The sequence below is a fragment of the Medicago sativa genome, chromosome 2 (genome assembly GCF_051527215.1).
Source record: "Medicago sativa cultivar Bolivia chromosome 2, Bolivia_mono, whole genome shotgun sequence".
In the NCBI taxonomy this organism is placed as follows: domain Eukaryota; kingdom Viridiplantae; phylum Streptophyta; class Magnoliopsida; order Fabales; family Fabaceae; genus Medicago; species Medicago sativa.
The window spans coordinates 62,312,020-62,332,044 of record NC_140750.1 but is presented as its reverse complement, the minus strand read 5'-3'; the positions used below and the strand labels follow the sequence as shown (position 1 = coordinate 62,332,044).

Below are 20,025 nucleotides of genomic sequence, written 5' to 3'. Positions count from 1 at the left end.
AATAAAATGATAAAATTAACCTTCGGCACTTAACTATCGCCGGTTAAAATCTATCGACAGTTTACTGCTAATGAGGTTATTTTGGTATTTTAATGGTGTTTCTTAGCATCCTTTGATGTGGGAACAACATTCTTTGAAAATTAATATGACCACTATACAAATTATCAGAGCATCAAGCCCAATAACAACACACCTTATTTTAGCATGAGGATTATATTGAACATGTTAAAGAAACTAAAAATATATAAAAAAAAAATTATTGAAAATCAACAATTATTTATTAAAAAATTATATTCAATATAAAATATACAAATTTCAATATAAACTTATTATTTTGAACATCTACAAATTTTTAATTTTACAATCACTTCTCTTCGCCATTACTTGAACCCTAGATCTTTAACTCTTCAACTCCTTTAATACTTTCGCCCAAACTAGTTGAACTACCAACCCCGGATTGTTTCTCAATTTCTTTCAAGAGAACAACACTGTTGCCTCTGTTGCAGACATGAATCACGGCCATTTTTTCATTTCAATTTTGACTCCATATAACAAATTTAGTTATTTTGTAGCTTATTTTAATTTTTTATTTTCAGTCGAGGAATGTATAATATCATGGCATCTTTAAGAACTATATATAATGAAATCTAAATAAATTAAAGGAGTAAATCACTTGTTTTATATTAAAACAGGAATTTGATTTATTTCAATATATTTCATTGAATTAAAAATTTACAATTTTTTCATTTTTATCATACTCTATTTATATTTCAATTATGATCACTTTCTTACAATTTTTTAAGACTAGTATACCAAACACTAGAATGATAAGATTGAAATTGTTGCTGCAACCAGAATTCCAACTACAGCTCCTGCAGTTATGCTTCCAGGTGGAGAGTCTGCAGATATGCTTCCAGGTTGAGAATCTGCTTGATTATTATACAAGAGTTTTAAATATTAAATTATAATTATATGAAGATCATAGCATAAGATTAGTAAGGTTAAAAGTATAACTCACCAGATGATTCAACTGATATAGCTGATATAAGAGGACCATATACTGATTTATTTGGGAGAGACTGTGTCCCTTTTCCAGCCCAATACAAACGGATCTCCAAAATATTACTAGCAACAACAACATCTTTGAACTGTTTTACGACTTTCTTACCAACTCCTCCTGCTTCTTTTGCAATATTGAAGTCCTTTTGCACCAGCTTTCCCTGCAAAATTTTGATCACAACCTTAATGTTTCGCCATGATTACAATCTACACATATATGAACCTAGTGATCGCTTGACTAATGGCGTTTTTTTTATGAAACATTTTTGACTATTGGAAGGATATTGTTAAACCATGTACCTGAAGGTAGATATCAAATACACGCCTTCCAAGACTACCATAAGTTTGATCATCGGTGATCATTATTTCGGCAAAATGTAGGTTTACTATGTAGCTTCCATTTGAGAGGCAAAACCCGTAATAAGTCAAAGAAGTAGGAGAAACGCGTGCATTCGTGTACAATTCAGCATCCACCATCGTAAGTTTGGTGATATTTTTTGGGGAATAAGTGTCTCCAAGTTGGTTACTTTCAACGAATACACCAGTTGTGCTATATGCCCAATTTCCTGTTGGATTGGCATGGAATCTAGCTGGTCCAGGTAAATCTAAATCACCATCATAACTTTTTCCATCGACTATTGCTTGCTTTCCACCGCAATTTATATAAAGAGAGTTTGTGTCTGGGTTGAGAAGATCATGTGAGCAACTTTGTAAATATTAAGGAAACAACGAAGAAAATCAAACAAAAAACACGTTCCTTGAAAAATCATACTTTAAATAATTGCTCTTCTAAGCACTGTTAGAAGTTAGAACAAGCATTTGATAATAATAGTGAGATCTTAGCTATCTATTGTAAATTAACCATAAAGAAACTCACGTTTGGGACATTCCAAGCTCAAACACGAATCTGTTCCTCTGAGAGAATGATGGAAGGGATGTAAGAAGTTAGCACTTAGCTTGATTAGTATAATAAGATTCATCAAATAATAAGGGGAATGGAAAGGCTTTATATAATAGCAAACTTACGTGTCATTGCGTGCCCATGAGGGAGAAAATAAGTTCCTGTGACATATTAGAGAATACTGGTGTCTCAGAAAGGTTCTTAAGTTGGCATACAAGTGAACACAAATGGAAGGATATTCTTACACATTTTCATCTTTACATATCTGACTCCCTTGGCTGATGCTGAAGTTATTGTATGAAAGATCTCTATATACAAGTCATTAAATTTGATTTAGAATATGATAATAATGCGACAATCAGTGACTTGATGAAACATTTAGTAACATAGAATAGTTCTATTTGTAATTGGTCCCTTTAAAATTCATTTTAGTTCTTATTTTGATGGACTAAAATCAAATATTTTACATGTTACAAGGACTATATCCAATATGAATAAATTTTGCAGGGTTTGTAAAATAATTATTTCAGAGACTAAAAAACAAATAAATAATACATTCTTAAGGACCAAAACCATATAATTTAAACCTATATAGTTAAAAATTGCACAATCATACTCCAAGAGCATAAATGTTTCAAAACGGTTTTCTTTCTAAGAAGTAGGCGAGAAATAATTAAGCTCCTCATCAATTGGTTCATTAAGAGCAAACTAAACCTTCAATTGAAGGGATGAGAGAACTGTTCGATTAAACTTGAGAATGGAATATTGGAGATATAATATTAAGTATACCATAGACATTAAACAAAGATGGGAGATTAATATGGTTGTGAACTTATGATATAAGATATACTTATGATTATGGACCTAGCACTAAAGTTTTTATGAGGAGAACAATAACAAAAGATTAAACTGTAGTATGATAGGGATTAGAGACCACATTTCATGTATCCACAAGAACTACACCCTTTCAGGTGGTGGGAGGACACCTCCTTTGATTCATTTTACTCAAGGAGAAACTCGAGTAGCTGCAATAGCGAAAGTATTTCGATCCTTTTCCAATCCGTGAGTGCGTGGGTGTGGTATCCTACAAGCTCAAATTGCCGGACATAGCTAGAATTCACCCTGTGTTTCATAGTTCATAATTAAAGAAGGCTGTTGGGAATTACTCTGCTGAAACTAATTTGCCTGAAAGGCTTGAAGAGGAGTTGCAGGAACTAGAAGAACCTGAAGAGGTACTAGCCTCAAGGACTGTGTTGAAAACGGGGCAAGTGATCAAGCGGTGGCTGAATAAATGTAATGCTTAAGATACAACATAGGAGCACGAGGCTGTGTTGATAAGCAAATTTCCCCGTATTAGCCTCGTGGACAAGGCTGTTGTTGAAGAGGGAAGGCTGTTGTTGAAGAGGGTGGCGGTGATAGGGTCCCTATTGTAATGACTGAATCTGTTACTAACAGACCTCCAATATGAAGGGTTTATTCTAGACCTTATTGCTCCACTTTCATCAATAAAATTCCCTTGTTTGTGGAATTGATTTTACTGATCCTATCATAGTACTTAAGATAAAAAATTTAAGATATAATTTGCATATCATTACTTAAAAGCTTTAATTTAGTGATAAATAGTTAATCGTAGTTGGTCATACGCTTAATGCAAGCAAAAAAAAACTATATAGCTAAGCAAGGAAACAAGTAAAAAGAAAAAGCAAAGTCAATGTAGAAAGGTAAAAACGAAATGGATGATATGTTTATAGTATTTTTGCAACATAAACTACATTGTTCATTCCAAGGAATCATACTAGTAGTATTAGAAAGATAACTCACACGCTCACGTTCTTTCTCCAAGAAGGCACTGGTCCAGTCAGAAGGTTTCCGGTTAAAAATCTACCATAAAAAGAATAACAAGATATTAATATACAAAGCTTAATATTTACTGAAGTAGACCAACCCTTAAATAAGGGATATTAAGAAGCCAATAGATGCATGATTGAAATATACCCCCAAAATAAATTGCACTAAGAAACTGTGATGAATTTCGTACATATATTTCAAACCGTTCATGTCAGCATACGTCCTCGGAATTGTTCCACTTAAATTGTTAAAGCTGAGGTCTCTGAAAGATATATCATATTGAAAACGAGTTAAAACAATGAGAAAAACCGTCATAGAAAACATTGCTATAACATAATGTAGCAAGTATGCATTTACAAGTGTTTTAATGTTGTTATAGTCCTAAGATTTTCAGGTAGCGTTCCATTGATGTTGCAATTCCTAAGAATCCTGTGAAACAATAAGATAGACAACGATATATTATGAGTGACAATCTTGCTTCTTTTTTTCTTTTTTATTTCAGAAAGAGGAAGAGGAATGAACTCACAATCTGTTTAACAATTTCATATTATTAAGTTGCGGCAAAGGTGAATATTCAGGTCCATTCAAATCACTAATCCTCCTGGAATATCAAATTGAAATCAGAGGTTAGTAAACCTAATTAAATGAAAGTTAAATTTCAAACCATGCTTTATCAGTATTATATAATATCATACGTACAAGTCAGTTAAGTTTCTCAAAAGTGAAATTCCGGAAGGAATCGGCCCACTTAATCCACTTCCTTGTATCATTCTGTCAAAAGAAAAGTAACCATTGATAATTCATTTAAAAATTAAAGCAATACAAAAACAGTTAAATTTTAGAAATAAAACTAAAATAAAAAAAAAGTGCGTACAGTTTATTAATACTTGTCCAGTTCTGAATAAAATTAGGTATCTTTCCCGAGAATTGGTTGTCTTCAATTCGGCTGCATTGAGAAAGAATATGAAAATATGAAGCATCGTAAAACCTAATTCAGTAATCATTAAACATGACTATAAAATTGAAACTTACAACTCTTGCAATGTAGTGAGCTTGGCGAATGTCGCAGGTAGTTCTCCAGTAAATTTGTTAGATGAAAGTCGCCTGTATATAATTGTAAAACATAACAGTAAATTATGATTCTAAGCAATGGAAATCAAAGCGGATTTTAAACGTTAAATTTCATATTTCAGTAAGAACATCAAAAAGGGATAAAAAAATAAGTACTTACAGTATTTGAATTTGGGTTAGATGTCCAAACCCAGGTGGAAGATTTCCAGAGAATTGATTGTTAAATACCTCCCTATTCATTACAAGTTCAAATTCTACTGAAACTCTTTGAATTGATGAACACATATATGTTTACAAACTTACAAATTGATTTTTTTTCTGATAAGGTGGGTAATGAGAAACTCACAAGATTTGAAGAGCAGATAGGTTTGCAATCTCAACTGGTATTGAACCCGTTAATTGATTTCCGAGGAGAGCACTATGATGATTAAGCAACATGTTGTCATTAGCTTATTGTTGCATGTAACTACTATAAGATCCCATATGTCAAGATCGACAACGTATAATATGAAAGAATCAATGTTAAAAAACCAGATAAGAAAAGTAAGAGACAACTCATACAATTTATAAATATTTGTCAAGGAGCCCCATTCTTTAGGAATCGGACCTTTCAAGTTATTGCGAGCTAGGTCACTGTAATAGAGGGAGAGTAAGAGTTTGTCATGCAAAATAATATATAGATACAAGTGATTGAAAATATAAAACAAGTTCAATAATATTGTGAATTTGGATGTGAGGGAAAGTTTAGGATTTACATACATAACTTGAAGGTAATGCAACCTGTTCAGTTCTGGGGGGAGAGTACCTTGGAGGTTTTGGCCCTTCAGATTTCTATATGTTCATTTTTCCATAAAAAAAAAAGTTAAACATAAACAATACACAAAATTAAGTAATAAATTCTGATGCATCTCTTTGCTGTTAGATTTAAGAAAAAAATTGTAACGAGCTCTTCTGCTGCAGAGTTTTAGAAGTGATTTTACTACTGCTGTTGTGAATTCAACAAGAAAAGTGGAACAAATAATAATGACATCCAAACTAAACAGTCCGGCACATATCGATTCAATATAAATCAAGTCCAGAACCAATGTGCCGAAGAAAACTCAAACAATCAAACCAATGAGGAGAGGAATAACACTGATATTGTTCACAGTTCGGCCTAAAATTGATCTACGTCTACGGGGAAGAGAAGCTCTTTGATTCACTATGAATAAGTCTATACAAAAGATACAAAAAGGTTACAAGAAATTAACCTGCAATGTTCAACAAAGGAATAAACTCTAATTTCTCATTTTTTTTCATTCCTCTCAATCGTCAATGATTTTCACTCTAGGATTCAATAGAGAAAGCTTGAATTCTTTCCCTAATGATTCATATTAACCCAAGTCACTCACCAAAAAGTTCTCAACACGAAACCACTAATCCAAATCCGTGTTCCCCCTTTCTAGCTAGCACACATCGTGTTTGAAATCACCATGAAAGCTAATTCAAATCACCTAAGGCAGAAAACTCCAGCAATTGACTTTCTGTACCATGATTCCAAACATCATAAAAATTCATTGTTATAATTCGAATCAAGACAGTCAAAATGACACATGATTCGAATCACCTAGGCAGGCTGATTTGAAGGCATGTTCATCACATTGACAATATTGAATTTACTTTCAAACTTTAATTTGATAATTATAAGGGATATCAGTTTTTGCTACAGATATTGTACACACACACAGACACAAACAATGCAAATTCCTACCTCTATATCAATGTAAATACTTGAATACCACAAAAAACAATCAAATTGCTTAAAAATGCTGATACAAAAGGGTGATTTCGACCGAAAAGATACTTACATTTCAATAACATGGCAGAAGTTGTCCCCAGCAACAGAGCAGTTACAAATTACATTGTTCTCTACGACATTCGGTATCGTAGGTGTAACCCAGTTAGGTTGGTTGCTGCATGGATCAATGTCAAAGTTCCAATCCTTCTTACCAAGTGATTTAGCTATAACTTCAAGAGCTTTCTCTAAATATACATACAATTCAAACCTATCATATCTTTTGAGATTATAAAGTCAAACTCTTATTATGGAGTTGACACCTTTGGATGCATATCAACAAATAAATATACAGAATTTCTATAGAAATTATGAGCAAAAAAATACATGAATCATTAGATAAAAAAAACATAAAATATAAAGTAAAAAATGGGAGGTAAGGTAGAAATATATATATATATCATACTTTCATCAGGGTGAATAGTAGTAGCAGCAAAAGCTGCAAGAGATATGAACCAAATGGAAATGAGTGAAAGGAAGAAAAATTGAGAGGAAGTGTTCATCTTAATATTAACAAGGAAGATAGATTTTCAGAGATTATGATGAGAGTGGTGGATAGATTGTACAATTTTAATACAATAAAGTTAAGTGATTGATGAATCAAACCAGTTATTAACAGTCCACATTAATACAAAAGAAGTTGAAGTCAAAGTATTTTAGTCAATGATGTTGTGATATATATTTAAATGAGGAAAATGACATAATAGATAAGATTAGGGGACAAAACTCAGAAAATGGATATACTAATAGATGCATGTATTTGTATGCCCCAGCCAGGAATTATAACAAACACATAAAGGACACCAACAATACAACATCAACCAAGCAATATCTCACTTAGTGGAGTCTGCTACATGGATCAAATTACGTCATAATGTTCTATCATAAACTATATTTATATCTAACAGGACACCAATAATAATTTTCAAAAACATAAGTGTATGTTTAGTTCTACTTTGACTAGAATTGAGTATGTTTGGTTCTACTTTACATGAATTGATTTTGAGTGAATTGAATTGTAAATCAAACCCCACCAATTCAGCCGTTTCAACCTTGAAAACCGTGTGGGTTGGTGGTTTTAAGCAGTTTAGCTATGTCGTCGAGATGCTTCTTTAATATGTGTTTTCATTCAACAAAGGTGACACTTAGGCTACCCATTTAAATGTGGTGGGTAATTTATCCAACCAATGAACATTAGCCACATACATACATTTTCAAGTGGCGTCCACAAACTACCATTGAATCCACTAACAAAGACTCATTTTCATTAAAAAAAACCTTCAACCAATTGAGAAGGCAAACAAAAAATAAAACAAAATTGAAAAGTTTTCAAATACTCGTTCCATTCCATAATAACCGTCAAAGAAAAGTTATTTTAAAATGAATATCATCTTACTTTACAATAATTTTCAACTGTATACTATTTATTTTTAAACTATTTTATATTTATAATAATGTTTTATACATTATTTATAAGAATGTTTTTTTAAGTGGCCATTTATAATAATGTTGAAAAACACATTAATACTCCCTTCATCCTAATGGACAGAACCAAACTATGTCATGATCTCACCAAACTTGTTTTTGTACACATCCTAAAGAAATCAATTATATGTCGATAATCAATATGGACAAAACCAGTAGCCCATTCAGAATCAGGACAGAGGAAACAAGATTGATAACACTTACCAATCAAATGAAGAACTAGGGAGAAACAATGTCATAAGTAGCAATAATGGAGAAAGTGTTGCGTAATTTGACATCTCAATTTGAGGAAACAAGGGTTCTGGCTGGAATCAAGAGTGAAGATCTCCAATGCACACTTGAAGCACATGAATTAAAGCATGACAGAAAACATGGTAAAGAATGCACAACAGCTTAATCTCAACAGTCACATCGCACAAAATCATATGCACTTTGAGCCCTTAATTTGATCCAAGGATTGCCCAACCGTTTTACTACAACGGTAAATTCCACATATTTACACGCATGATCTATAAATCGGGCGTGGCACACTTTTAGCATGGTACACGCTTTCATTTTGAGAAGTCTCATCAAAACTCATTAAAACATTGCTAACTTGAGAGTTAAATTGTGTCTTTATAGTTACACTCCCCATAGTGGTGAATGATATGCTCCAATAGTTGCTTTGCACCACCTACATTTGACCAAAATATAAATTCCAAGAAAAATGAAAATAATAATTCAATGAATACATTTGGTGCTTGAACATTCAAACACATCATTCAATACTTAAAAATTCATCAATTTGAATCAAATACAACAAAATATTCTTATGGACATACCCCGGTGGGAGTCCATAAGGCCAAACAATGAATTTTTTCCTTTGATTAGTGTACTTGTCAAAAAAATTAGTTATAATTTGACTTATTACAGGGTTGAAGGTAATTCCCCATAAGGTATTGGATCAACATTTTGAGACAAGTTTAGATCTTGATCATCCTCATTCAAATCATTACTCTCATTGTTATTATTTTGGTCGGCATTTCTTCTTCTTGAAGAATTATCCATTTTTATTTGAATTTTTTTTTATAAAATTTACAATTTAGAAGCTTGAAACAAACTATCTCAATCTTATGTCCCACTAGGCACACCAATTTCTTAACGTGGAAATTTATCTCTTTAACAAATGAACTCAATGATTAATTTAGGCTGTTCCTATTTAAGGGGTTCCTATTTAAAAGGTTTAAAGCCTCATGTTTTAGTTTTCTTGCAAGAAACGCATGATGATAAGAAATTACTATAAAATGTATAGAAGTAACAAATACAATATATGATAATATTATAAATAATGTATAGAAACGCATGAATTACATACATTGTTCAAATTAACATTCGGTAAGATGTATTACCCGGGGAGGGAGGATGTGTTATCTAATAGACAATTTTTTAGAACGAAAATGAACTCCTAGAGTAAAATTCTCCTATATAGAATAAACTAATTTAGAAAACTTCTTTTGCATGTTTCTTCTAACATTTTAAATTCCGAACCACTTTTTAAAATTTCCTTTTCATTATTCAACATGGTAGTTATTTTGGAATTTTGCGGTGTCTATATAAGTACTTCCTTTCGGATCCATCTATATCGGCCTTTGAATATAATCTTTCAGTCCTTGTGTTTGGATCAGAAAACATTTTGCTTCAAACAATAAATTTGAGTAGCACTACACACAACAAACATATAATAGTCTCTTAACATTCTCTGGATTTCATTGAAGTTTTCTCAAAACTAATAAAATCTATAATTTAGCTATTTCCCTTTTGTTTATTTATAATTATCATATTTTTCTTTTTCTACATTAGGTTTATGTCACTTAGGTTTTTTTTTTTTACTTTTCCTTTATTTTAATAACTTTATACTTTAAAAAATTAGTTTAAAGTTTATCTTAATAAATTAATTAATATCTATGTAGGACAATCTAAATATAAAATATCCCTTCCTTCAAAAAAAAAATATAAAATATCCCTTGAAAATAAAATTATTAAAAATATATATAAATATATTGAAGGGAGTGAATGCATTTATTATTAACACTTTAAAATTAAGAAAAAAGATTCTTTTTTGAAAATATTTATTGTAGTTTTTGACTCAATTTATTATCATACCTTCCCTCGGTCAAAGAGAGGGAGGGAGTAACTAGTCTACATGTCTCTATAAATAGTTTGCAATAGATATTGTTTGTTTATCTTTCAAGTGAATATGGCTACAAGAATCAACTGTTTACTTTTTTTCATTGCAATTTTGTGCATTGCTTCTGTTATGACTCCCGGTAACAAATTTACTACATTCGTAACTTATTTCAATTTTTTTTTTCAAAATCACTTATAATATAAATATATTTAAAAGTCCAGATACTTGTTTAACCTTTTTTTTTTTTATATAAATAAAGTAGGTATGAATAACTAATTTTAATAATAAGACTATAATAATTTAATCACTTTCATTAAATCAATAGGTTTGTTCCAAATTCCTCTTGTTCTAATTTCTAGACATAACTGTAGGCACATGTAGAATGGTCACTAACTAATAATCTTGTCAAATTTGAATGAGTTAATCATCGTATTTGAAATTTTGATGCACCCAAAATTTCTAACAACCCTCTATTGATTGCAGGTGGAGCAGACGGGATTTGTAGTGGATATTGCAATGGTACTGATCCCCATGCCGAAGAATTTTGCTCTCAATATTGTAAAGAAAGGGGTTTTAGTTCAGATGCCTATTGTAAAAACACCTATTGTTGTTGCCATAAGGAAAAGCATCTTCTATAAGTCTTTGTACAACCCTTCAGAAAAAAGTCTTTGTACAAGTTTATGTACAAAGAAGACTATCTTTGTGACATCCATCAAATAAACAAGAAATAATTACATGGATAAATTCAGTTTTTAAAATTTACATGCATTGTCTAAGTACTATTTTTTGTTGAAAAATATTGTTTTTAACTCACAATTTATTATCACGGTGTACCTATCATATACGAAGCTAATCGTGATCCGCAAACAATGTCATGTTCAATCATCGATCACAGACCAAAAACCTACGACACAAATAAAAAAATTATAAAATGATAATAAAATAACGATATTCAATGAAAGCGCATAAGCCCTTAATGATGGGTCTCGACAACATATAAATCATTTTAGGTTTGTGTAAAATTTTACATAAACAATTTTTATGATATGAACTTACGATCTAGAGAAACACTAGTATCAAATGTCTCGATGCTCGGTCATCAACACACTCTCTATATGTGGTGCCACATTGTCAAACTTTCTCAACCTACCACTTGTTTACCGGCTCAAAAAGTTGGTGTATTTTTTTCTATTTTATTTTTTCCTATTTGTTTGTTATCATTCATTTCACATGGTCTGAATGGTGATTATACTCCGGTCCTATGCTATCACCACCACGACGGTGTTTTTGCATTTTTTTAATGACACATATTTGTATGTTGATTGTTATTATAATATATATTCTTTGTGTTTGTTGAGTGTTTTCAGCTGTATATTCAAGACGACATTGATTGGGCCTAAGTTGAATTTGAAGGAAATCAAGATTGCCTTCATCTTTTAGAGAATGTACATATCTTCTGAGTTATAATATATATTCCGACATATGCGTTAGACATTCTTTGGTACTCTACACTTGTTATTTCAAGCGAAGACGTTTTAGAATTGAGAACTGTTGTTTAGCAGGGTTCTATGAAGTATTTTAATATGGTCTATCAAGTTTTTTAATGTGGAACATGATTATCATATGGTTCGTAATTGTGTTTGTTTACTGCTGTAATTTTGTTTTGTTTTTAACTAATGAAGTGTTTTCTTTTTTAATTTCAGTCGAGCTTAATTCATCTTTGAACGCAAGAAGATCGTTTGGTGGAGGCAACATCTGATGTTTTTAGAGTATAATTAAGATTATATGTTAGAGTTTTATAGTTTATATCAAACATCAAATCACACTTGGTAATTAGATGTTCAAGTAGTTATTTGGGAAGTTGAACAAGAGTAATATTAGTTGCAAGTTTAGTTGTGATGATATCCCTTTTAGAGGAAGACATCTTTTATGCTATTATAAATTATGTGTTGTATTGTTACATTTGATATTTCATTATATATGAATATGTTTAACTACATATGTGTTATAATGGTTATATATTTATTTTGGAATTTTGAGTGTAATGATATAATTTATTAGATATTTACAATTCCAATAAATTAGAAGAAAAAAGAATAAAAAAAATAAAGAACCACAAAAGTATAAAAATGCTCAGTTAAATTAAAAAAAATATTATCGTATTTGAGGAGGTTAATAACCCCCACAAAATGGTTGACATACTGCGGGGGTTGTTTGGATGCAATACCAGCGGTTCGCCAAAACTCCCGCAAATAATTTGTGGGATTAGAATAAGCGGTTTTGAAAACGGCCGCAAAACATGTTGTGGAGGTTAAAAACCGCCGCAAAATAGTGAAAAAACCGCCGCAATCCATGCGCGTTTTTTGTAGTGGTGGTTATGGGTAGTCAGACATGGTGATCAACAATAACACAAGCAGCGGCGAAGCTAGCAATAAATTCACAAAGGGGCCAAATATATAGGAAAAAAATTTAATTATTAAAAATTAATATATCAAATTAACTTTGAAGAAAAATTAATATATATAATTTTGCTTATATAAATGTAAATTAAAACAACACTAAAAAAACAAAAAATTACAATAACTATTTAAAAATGTTAGAGTTCAGCTATGCGTTAAAGAGTCAAATTTATTTAGGAGTGTCATTTGTAAGAAATTCAATGATAACAAAACTATCTTTATAATTATTGAATAGACTAGAAGTGCCAAGATAACACGAAATAAATAAATCAATTATGTGATATTCTTTTAATTTTAATGTTCCTATCAGTTTTTGACAAATAAATTTATTTGCAGTAGCAAAATAAATATTATTGGGGTGGCAAGACATAAAACATACCCACTTAATTAAACAAAATAAAAAAAATTGGGGTAGCCAAAGCTACCCCATGTATACACTACCCTCCGCCCCTGAACACAAGGGTGGGATGCAGCTCACTAACACCATTTACGGATGTTATAAAATGATCCAATCTCACTAAGGATTAACCCTGTCAATGGGGATTTTCACTAGTTACTAATCATTCATCTTTTAATTATACTATAATTTTAATTCTTCTCATCCGTCTATGGAAGTCCATAACATGATCTAATATCGCTAACCACTAACCCTGGCTGTATAGACTTGGACTATATAGTAATTGGTCAAAGTTTAGTGGTCAGGAATACCTTCTTATAGAGCTGACAATAGTTTGACGCTCATTCATACCTATCAAAGGTTATAGGAAGACCTAAGAAATTAGGGTGTTGTAACTAGAGAAAGAGGCAGTTAAATTTTTTCAAATGTCTTGAAACCAACTAGAGGATTGCAGGAAAATGACATAGTTACCAAGCAGTGAAATATAGGGGAATCAAGCATGACCTAATCATTTTTTCTCTGTATTTTCGTCAACTAACCATTGCTAATGCAATCCCCTTGTTACTTAATTCTAATTTAAACTCATAGCCGTAAAGTATAAATCTAAAAAATATCATTACTTGCAGTGGTATCACTCGTCACCATTGATGGAGATCTTTCATTTCTTCCACATGGAATCGTTTCAATCATAAGAAAAAACAAAAGTTGAAATTTCACTCTCGTACACATGCCATTGACCCACCTCCACTTTGTTGGGTTCCTGATTTGAAACACTCCTTAGGGAAAATTTCCTCAAAGGTGCTGGAAGCAGAACACAACCTTCACCTCTTAGGACTGGAAGAGGGAAGGAACAAGGCAAAGAGGTATAAGGATCAAAGGGCCACAAACAGGACTCCATCCGACACCCAAATCTCAAGAGTCGGAACTAGGGGTATCTCCTCTACCGGAGTCCTGTAATTCTTCGTTAAGAGAATACATCATAGTACAAAAAATAATGAAGTCAGAGAAAGGTATACGATCAAACAGGAAGGGATTTTTTTTTTGAAATCAAAGAGGCACCAAAATACGCTATAAGTGATCGGTTAAAGAAGTTAGAAACGGAAAATGTGAACCAAGGCCATCTGGATATCCGAATGCAACAAATTCGTCATATAGATTCACGAGCCAACGACTTGGAGCGCTACTTCTAACTAGGCCAGTGATCAATCCTATGGAACCTGAATCCATTACTACACGCAACACCCAATACAGCGTCCACACACTGTTATAATATACATTCACTAATGAAGAGTTGCATTACACAAAATCATATGCTCAGAGCACCGCTGAGCCCATAATTTGATCTAAGGATCGCCCTACCATTTTACTACAATGGTAAATTCAACATATCTACACACAAAGTCTATAAATAGGGTGTGGGACACTTATAACAAGGTACACTCTTTCATTCTAAGGAGTCTCATAAAAGTTCATTGAATCATCACTAACTTGAGAGTTAAAGTGTGTTCGTAGTTACAACCCCCGTAGTTGTGAATAATATGCTCCAATAGTTGCTTCACACCACCTGTGTCGACTCTTCTATTAGATAACAACTAGACTTTTCACCCGTGAATGTTTTAGTGAAAAGGAAAAATAAATCGTATAATTATTGATAAGTATATTGAATTCCTTAACCAAAATAAAAATTCCAAGAAAAATTAAAAATAATAATTCAATGAATACATTATTTGGTACTTGAACATTCAAACACATCATTTAATGCTTAAAAATTCATCAACAATTTGAATAAGTTCAACAAAATATTCTTAGGGACATACCCTGGTGGGAGTCCTTAAAGGTAAACAATGACATTTTTCCTTTAAACTAATGTACTTGTCACAAAATTAGTTATAATTTGACTTATTAAATGGTTGAAGGTAGTTCTCCAAAGGTATTGAATAAATTTTTTGACACAAGCTTATCTGTTGATCATCCTCATTCGAATCATTATTCTCATTGTTATTATTTTGGTTGGCATTTCTTCTTCTTGAAAAGTTATCCATTTTATTATAAATTTTGTTGTTATTAATTTACAATTTAAAAGCTTGACACAAACTATCTCAATCTAATTGTGTCCCACTAGGAGTACTTCCGAAGTTTTTTCAAGTAGGCTAGATTGCACCACTACACATAACATACATATTAGGGATGGGAATAGGCCAGGCCACTCGTCAGGGGCCTATGGCAAAAGCTCGGCTCAGCCTAGCTCATTTAATAAATGGGTCAAGCTTGAACTTTTTAAAAAGCCTATTAATTTAAATCGGCCGGGCTTAGGCTTATAAAAAAACATATCAAGCCTATTAGGCCGGCACGTATATGAGTATATTATATTTTTCCACATATATTATTATTTATATTTATGCATTTTAATTATATAGAAGCCCGTATATGCTGATTTTGTTATCACATTGAAGATTTTATGCATTTTTTTTTTGTTAAATTGCTGATTTTGTTTTTAATTTCGTACTGTTTGGAAGCTTGTTAAGTTATCATTTAAGACTCCTATGATTATTTGATTTGTTTGAACTGTTAAGGCTTGCTACTAATATGCCTAAGGTCAAGTATGGTTAGTAGATCAGTTTGAAATCCTTGTTGTTATCAGACATGATTATTTTTAAAGGAAAAAAATTAATGAACCAACTATGTTTGAAATTTGTAACACAAACTAGGCTTTTAGACCGGCTAATAGGCTAGGCCAGACTTTTAAAAAGGTCAGACTAGGCTTAAAATAAAGCTTTGACAGGTAAAAGGGCAAAGCTTAGGCCTTAGGTTTTTCCACTAGACCTAGCCTATTTAAACAAAGCTCGGCTCGGCTCGTCTCATTCCCACCCCTAATACATATAATAGTCTCTGTTTTTTTTTTAAGAAACATATAATAGTCTCTTAACATTCTTTGGATTTCATTGAAGTTTTTTCGAAACTAAAAAAATCTTTGATTTAGCTATTGCCCTTTTGTTTATTTATATTTTTGTTAGATTTTTCTTTTTCTACGGTAGATTTATGTCACCGTCGTTTTTGTTACTTTTTCTTTATTTTAATATACTTTATGCTTTTTTTTAGGGAAATATACTTTATGCTTTAAAAAATTAGTTTAACGTTTATCTTAATAAATTAATTATTATCTATGTAGGACATTCTAAATATAAAATATCCCTCGGATTCAAAAAAAATATAAAATATCCCTTGGAAATAAAATTATAAAAAGTATATATATTTTTTAGTAGTGAAAAAGTATATAAATATATTGAATGGAATGAATGCATTTATTATTACACTTTAAAATTAAGAAGAAAAATTACCCAAATATTATTTGAAAATATTTATTGTAGTTTAATTTTTGACTCAATTTATTGTTATACCTTCCCTGTGTCAAAGAGAGGGAGGGAGCAATTAGTTTTCCTGGCTCTATAAATAGTTTGTAACATATATTGTTTGTTTATCTTTGAAGAGAATATGGCTACAAGAATCAATTGTTTACTTTGTTTGATTGCAATTTTGTGCATTGCTTCTATTATGACTCCCGGTAACAAATTTAATACATTCTTAACTTATTTCAATTTTATATATTTTTTTTAAGAATCACTTAATATATAAATGTATATAAATCAATAGTTTTGTTCGAAATTCCTTTTGTTATAATTTCTAGACATAACTATAGGCACATGTAGAATTGTCACTAACTAATCTTTTCAAATTTGAATGAGTTAATCATAGTATTTGAAATTTTGATGCACCCAAAAATTTTAACAACCCTCTATTGATTGCAGGTGGAGCAGACGGAATTTGTAGTGGATATTGTAATGCTACTGATGACCATGTCTGGGAATATTGCTCTCAATACTGTATAAAGAAGGGTTATAGTTCAGATGCATGGTGTAAAGCCACCCTTTGTTGTTGCCATAGGGAAAATCATCTTCTATAAGCCTTTGTACAACCCTTCAGAAAAAAGTCTTGTACAAGAAATAATTACATGGATCAATCTACTTATCTACTAAACTATTTAGAAAAATACATGTCTGTTTTTTTGACCATTTTGCCCCTGTGGGGTATTTTTGTCATTTGGTAATTAGGGGAGTGTTTCCCTATATATATCGAGGCATATGATTTCAATTCTCTTCCTCATTCCCACTACCTCCTTCTTCTCACTTCAGTCCGGTTCTTTTCCATTTCACCACCGGTTCTCTGTTGTTCAAAGGTTGTTGTTGTTTGATCGTTTGCATGTCTCTGTTTTGTGGTTTTTTTTTCATTTCTTTGTGTTTTGGTTTTGTTCTAATTGTGTTTTTCATCTTCTTCTTCAGGTTTCTTTTCCATTAAGCATAAAGGTTTGTGTTTTGCTTTTGATTGCTTTGCATGTCCCTTTTTTGTTAGATTTTTTTAATTTTTCTGTGATTTTGTTCTTTTTTTTTTTTAATGAATGTTGATATCTTTGCTTTTATTGTAATTTCATATTTGATTGTAATTTCATATTTTTTTTCAGTGCCGCATGATTGTCGGCGCGGTGGTTTTAAGGTCGATTACGGGAATCGTGAACTGGGCTGGAGTTGGTTTGCAGGAAACTGGGTCGCCGACGTCGAGTTGTTCCGGCGGCATGATGAAGTTTTGCGGTAGTATTCCAAATCATGATCGAATGCATTTTCTGCATTTTCTGTTTTATTGTTCCAGAATTTTCTGTGTTTTTTCATTTTTAGGTTATGGTTTTATTTTGAATTGGATTTTTGTTTTATGGTTTTATTTTGAATTGGATGTTTCTAAAATGAAGTTGTTTTGATTTTCTGGGTTTTGATTATGTTATTTTTTCGATTGTGTCTGGATTGTGTCTGGATTTTCATATAATCATCCTTCTAAAAATGAATTTTGTGAAGATCCTTTTAAATAATATTAATTTTATGGGGTGTAAGTGCATACAAATCCTAATACATTATGAACTGCACATCTGTTAGGCACTAGATGACAACCAAAACTTACCATAATATTGATTTAGCTTCATTAAATGATCTACTACAAACCAACTTCTTTATCAGAAGAAGTTATGTAAAATCTACATACTTTCATCCTAAACATTTTTTAGATTTCTAGAATTTACAGTGTTTACTCTTTGTGGACGAGCAGTCAAGCATTTTACCTAACAGAGCTTTGATGATGCAGACTCTGCCTGACATTGCTTGGGGCAAACGCACACGTGTTATACTAGATGTTGGATGTGGAGTTGCCAGCTTCGGAGGCTTTCTCTTTGATAGAGATGTACTTGCAATGTCACTTGCACCAAAGGATGAACATGAAGCTCAGGTTCATTTTGCACTTGAGAGGAGGATTCCTGCTATATCTGCTGCACAAAGAGGCTTCCCTTCCCTGGGAGAGTATTTGATGCAGTCCATTGTGCACGTTGTAGAGTTCCATGGCACATTGAAGGTATTTAGATTACACAGATTCTGTTTACATGATTAGATTAGTTTATTATATAGAATTTTGAATTGTATTCATTTAGGCATTTATCAATCTTAACTTGGTATATAAATTGTAGCGACAGACAACATATAATACATGTAAATATCACAGGATTTTGTTATGCAGCTATTTTGGTGGGGTGTGGGTATGTTGGATTATTTTACGTTATTCTTACTATCAAGATGAAGAGAAAAACATGATACAAAACTGCTACTGTTATGATGGGGTGCATGAATAAGAACCTGTTTTCTTACATGCAACTGCATCTGTAATTCTTTTTAGTTTGAATATGTCCTTTGCAATCTTTTTTAGTGAAGTCTTCTATAAATCAGGACATTAGATACACTTTGTTTATGCTCAAATATGTACAAGCATACTTAATTTGATGTTAGGGTTGTGGAAAGATTTGGTAGACTATAATGTTGACATTTGCTATTATTAGTGGGATGTATAATGTTGGCACTTGCTATAGGCTATAGTTTATTAGAGGCCAACATTGTTTGTGCTTTTTAAATTGGTTTGATATCTTTGGATCATATAACATATCTTTATAATCAATTTGCTAAAATTTTAGATGGCAGTGAAAGTTGAGATTCATGAGGTTTATGTTGTTTCATCTTTCATGAGGTTTCTCTTTTGTTAACACATAAGCTAAATTCATGAGGAAGAAAATTACATGATGTATAGTTGAACTTATGTTGATGCTATGTTGTCCTGTAAATTTGACTTCATCAGGTTCTTTCTTGAGCAGCTCGATGCTCTTCGGCTTTAGTTTATTTTTCTAATGATATTAATCTGCACACGTAATATATTTGCAGTTATTGAAAATGGCCTCTGCAAGCAACTTTGCTTCAAAATGTTTCCTGCAATATCTGATGTTATTCATAGCATTGAGGTGGACGACATGATTGAACCTGTTAGCAACATGCTTCAAGGTTATAGAAATTCGGAGTGTCTTAAAAGAAGTAACAAAGCCTATGCTGTATTGGCTTTTGATTTATCTCTTTATGTGAAAAACTGCATCTCAGAAGCCGTTGTTGCATCAAGCACTAATATTGATCCAGAAGAAAGCATTCAAAATACATTGGAGCCTGGAGATAGAACGGACAATAGGCCATCATACTGGTTAAGCAAAGGGCACACTGCGCAAGAGGTTCCAGAAACTTTAGTTTATAAGCTATGTTCCAGTCCATCTTTTATCATGACAGAGATTCGTAATATGAGTGTTGTAGTTATTTGATATGAAATTTTAAATGTGAGTGTCGTACTTTGTAGCATGCGCTTGACCTCTTTTACAAGTTATCTCTTTTGGTTTGCTTA

At 31.8% G+C, this 20,025-nt stretch overlaps 1 protein-coding gene and 3 long non-coding RNA genes across 6 annotated transcripts; 3 read left to right on the top strand and 1 right to left on the bottom strand.

Moving 5' to 3' along the window:
- Positions 1–676: 676 nt before the first annotated feature.
- LOC146949474 (putative LRR receptor-like serine/threonine-protein kinase At1g29720) lies at positions 677–7,299 on the bottom strand. 2 transcript variants are annotated; one of them, XM_085745490.1, is made up of 19 exons: positions 7,120–7,299; positions 6,727–6,901; positions 5,639–5,710; positions 5,441–5,512; positions 5,226–5,297; positions 5,040–5,111; positions 4,841–4,912; positions 4,683–4,754; positions 4,508–4,579; positions 4,335–4,409; positions 4,166–4,237; positions 3,999–4,070; positions 3,782–3,841; positions 2,206–2,268; positions 2,086–2,121; positions 1,937–1,974; positions 1,360–1,739; positions 1,019–1,220; positions 677–926 (listed from the first exon to the last, which is right to left on the bottom strand). In XM_085745490.1, exons 1-19 carry the CDS (start codon positions 7,214–7,216, stop codon positions 820–822), a joined length of 1,881 nt encoding a protein of 626 aa, XP_085601616.1. In that variant the 5' UTR covers positions 7,217–7,299; the 3' UTR covers positions 677–819. The 2 variants fall into 2 exon arrangements, with proteins under 2 accessions (XP_085601616.1, XP_085601617.1); XM_085745491.1 differs by having other exon boundaries at positions 677–899.
- Positions 7,300–10,426: 3,127 nt separating this feature from the next.
- Positions 10,427–11,127, top strand: LOC146949473 (uncharacterized). Its single transcript, XR_015025416.1, has 2 exons — positions 10,427–10,504; positions 10,849–11,127. It is a non-coding gene; the product is annotated as an uncharacterized LOC146949473 (long non-coding RNA).
- A 588-nt stretch (positions 11,128–11,715) lies between these two features.
- LOC146949472 (uncharacterized) lies at positions 11,716–12,362 on the top strand. The gene is made up of 2 exons (XR_015025415.1): positions 11,716–11,810; positions 12,069–12,362. It is a non-coding gene; the product is annotated as an uncharacterized LOC146949472 (long non-coding RNA).
- A 5,019-nt stretch (positions 12,363–17,381) lies between these two features.
- On the top strand, positions 17,382–20,025 carry LOC146949471 (uncharacterized). 2 transcript variants are annotated; one of them, XR_015027265.1, is made up of 6 exons: positions 17,382–17,455; positions 17,559–17,582; positions 17,738–17,864; positions 18,406–18,669; positions 19,524–19,640; positions 19,734–20,025. It is a non-coding gene; the product is annotated as an uncharacterized LOC146949471 (long non-coding RNA). The 2 variants fall into 2 exon arrangements; XR_015027264.1 differs by lacking the exon at positions 19,734–20,025 and having other exon boundaries at positions 19,524–19,695.

Coding starts and splice junctions, on each gene's coding strand:
- LOC146949474 (XM_085745490.1), bottom strand. CDS start 7,216: ATGAACACTTCCTCTCAATTTTTCTTCCTTTCACTCATTTCCATTTGG. Junction 4,238..4,334: donor ATGAAATTGTTAAACAGATT/GTGAGTTCATTC, acceptor ATTGTTTCACAG/GATTCTTAGGAATTGCAACA. Junction 3,842..3,998: donor ATGAACGGTTTGAAATATAT/GTACGAAATTCA, acceptor TTTTTATGGTAG/ATTTTTAACCGGAAACCTTC.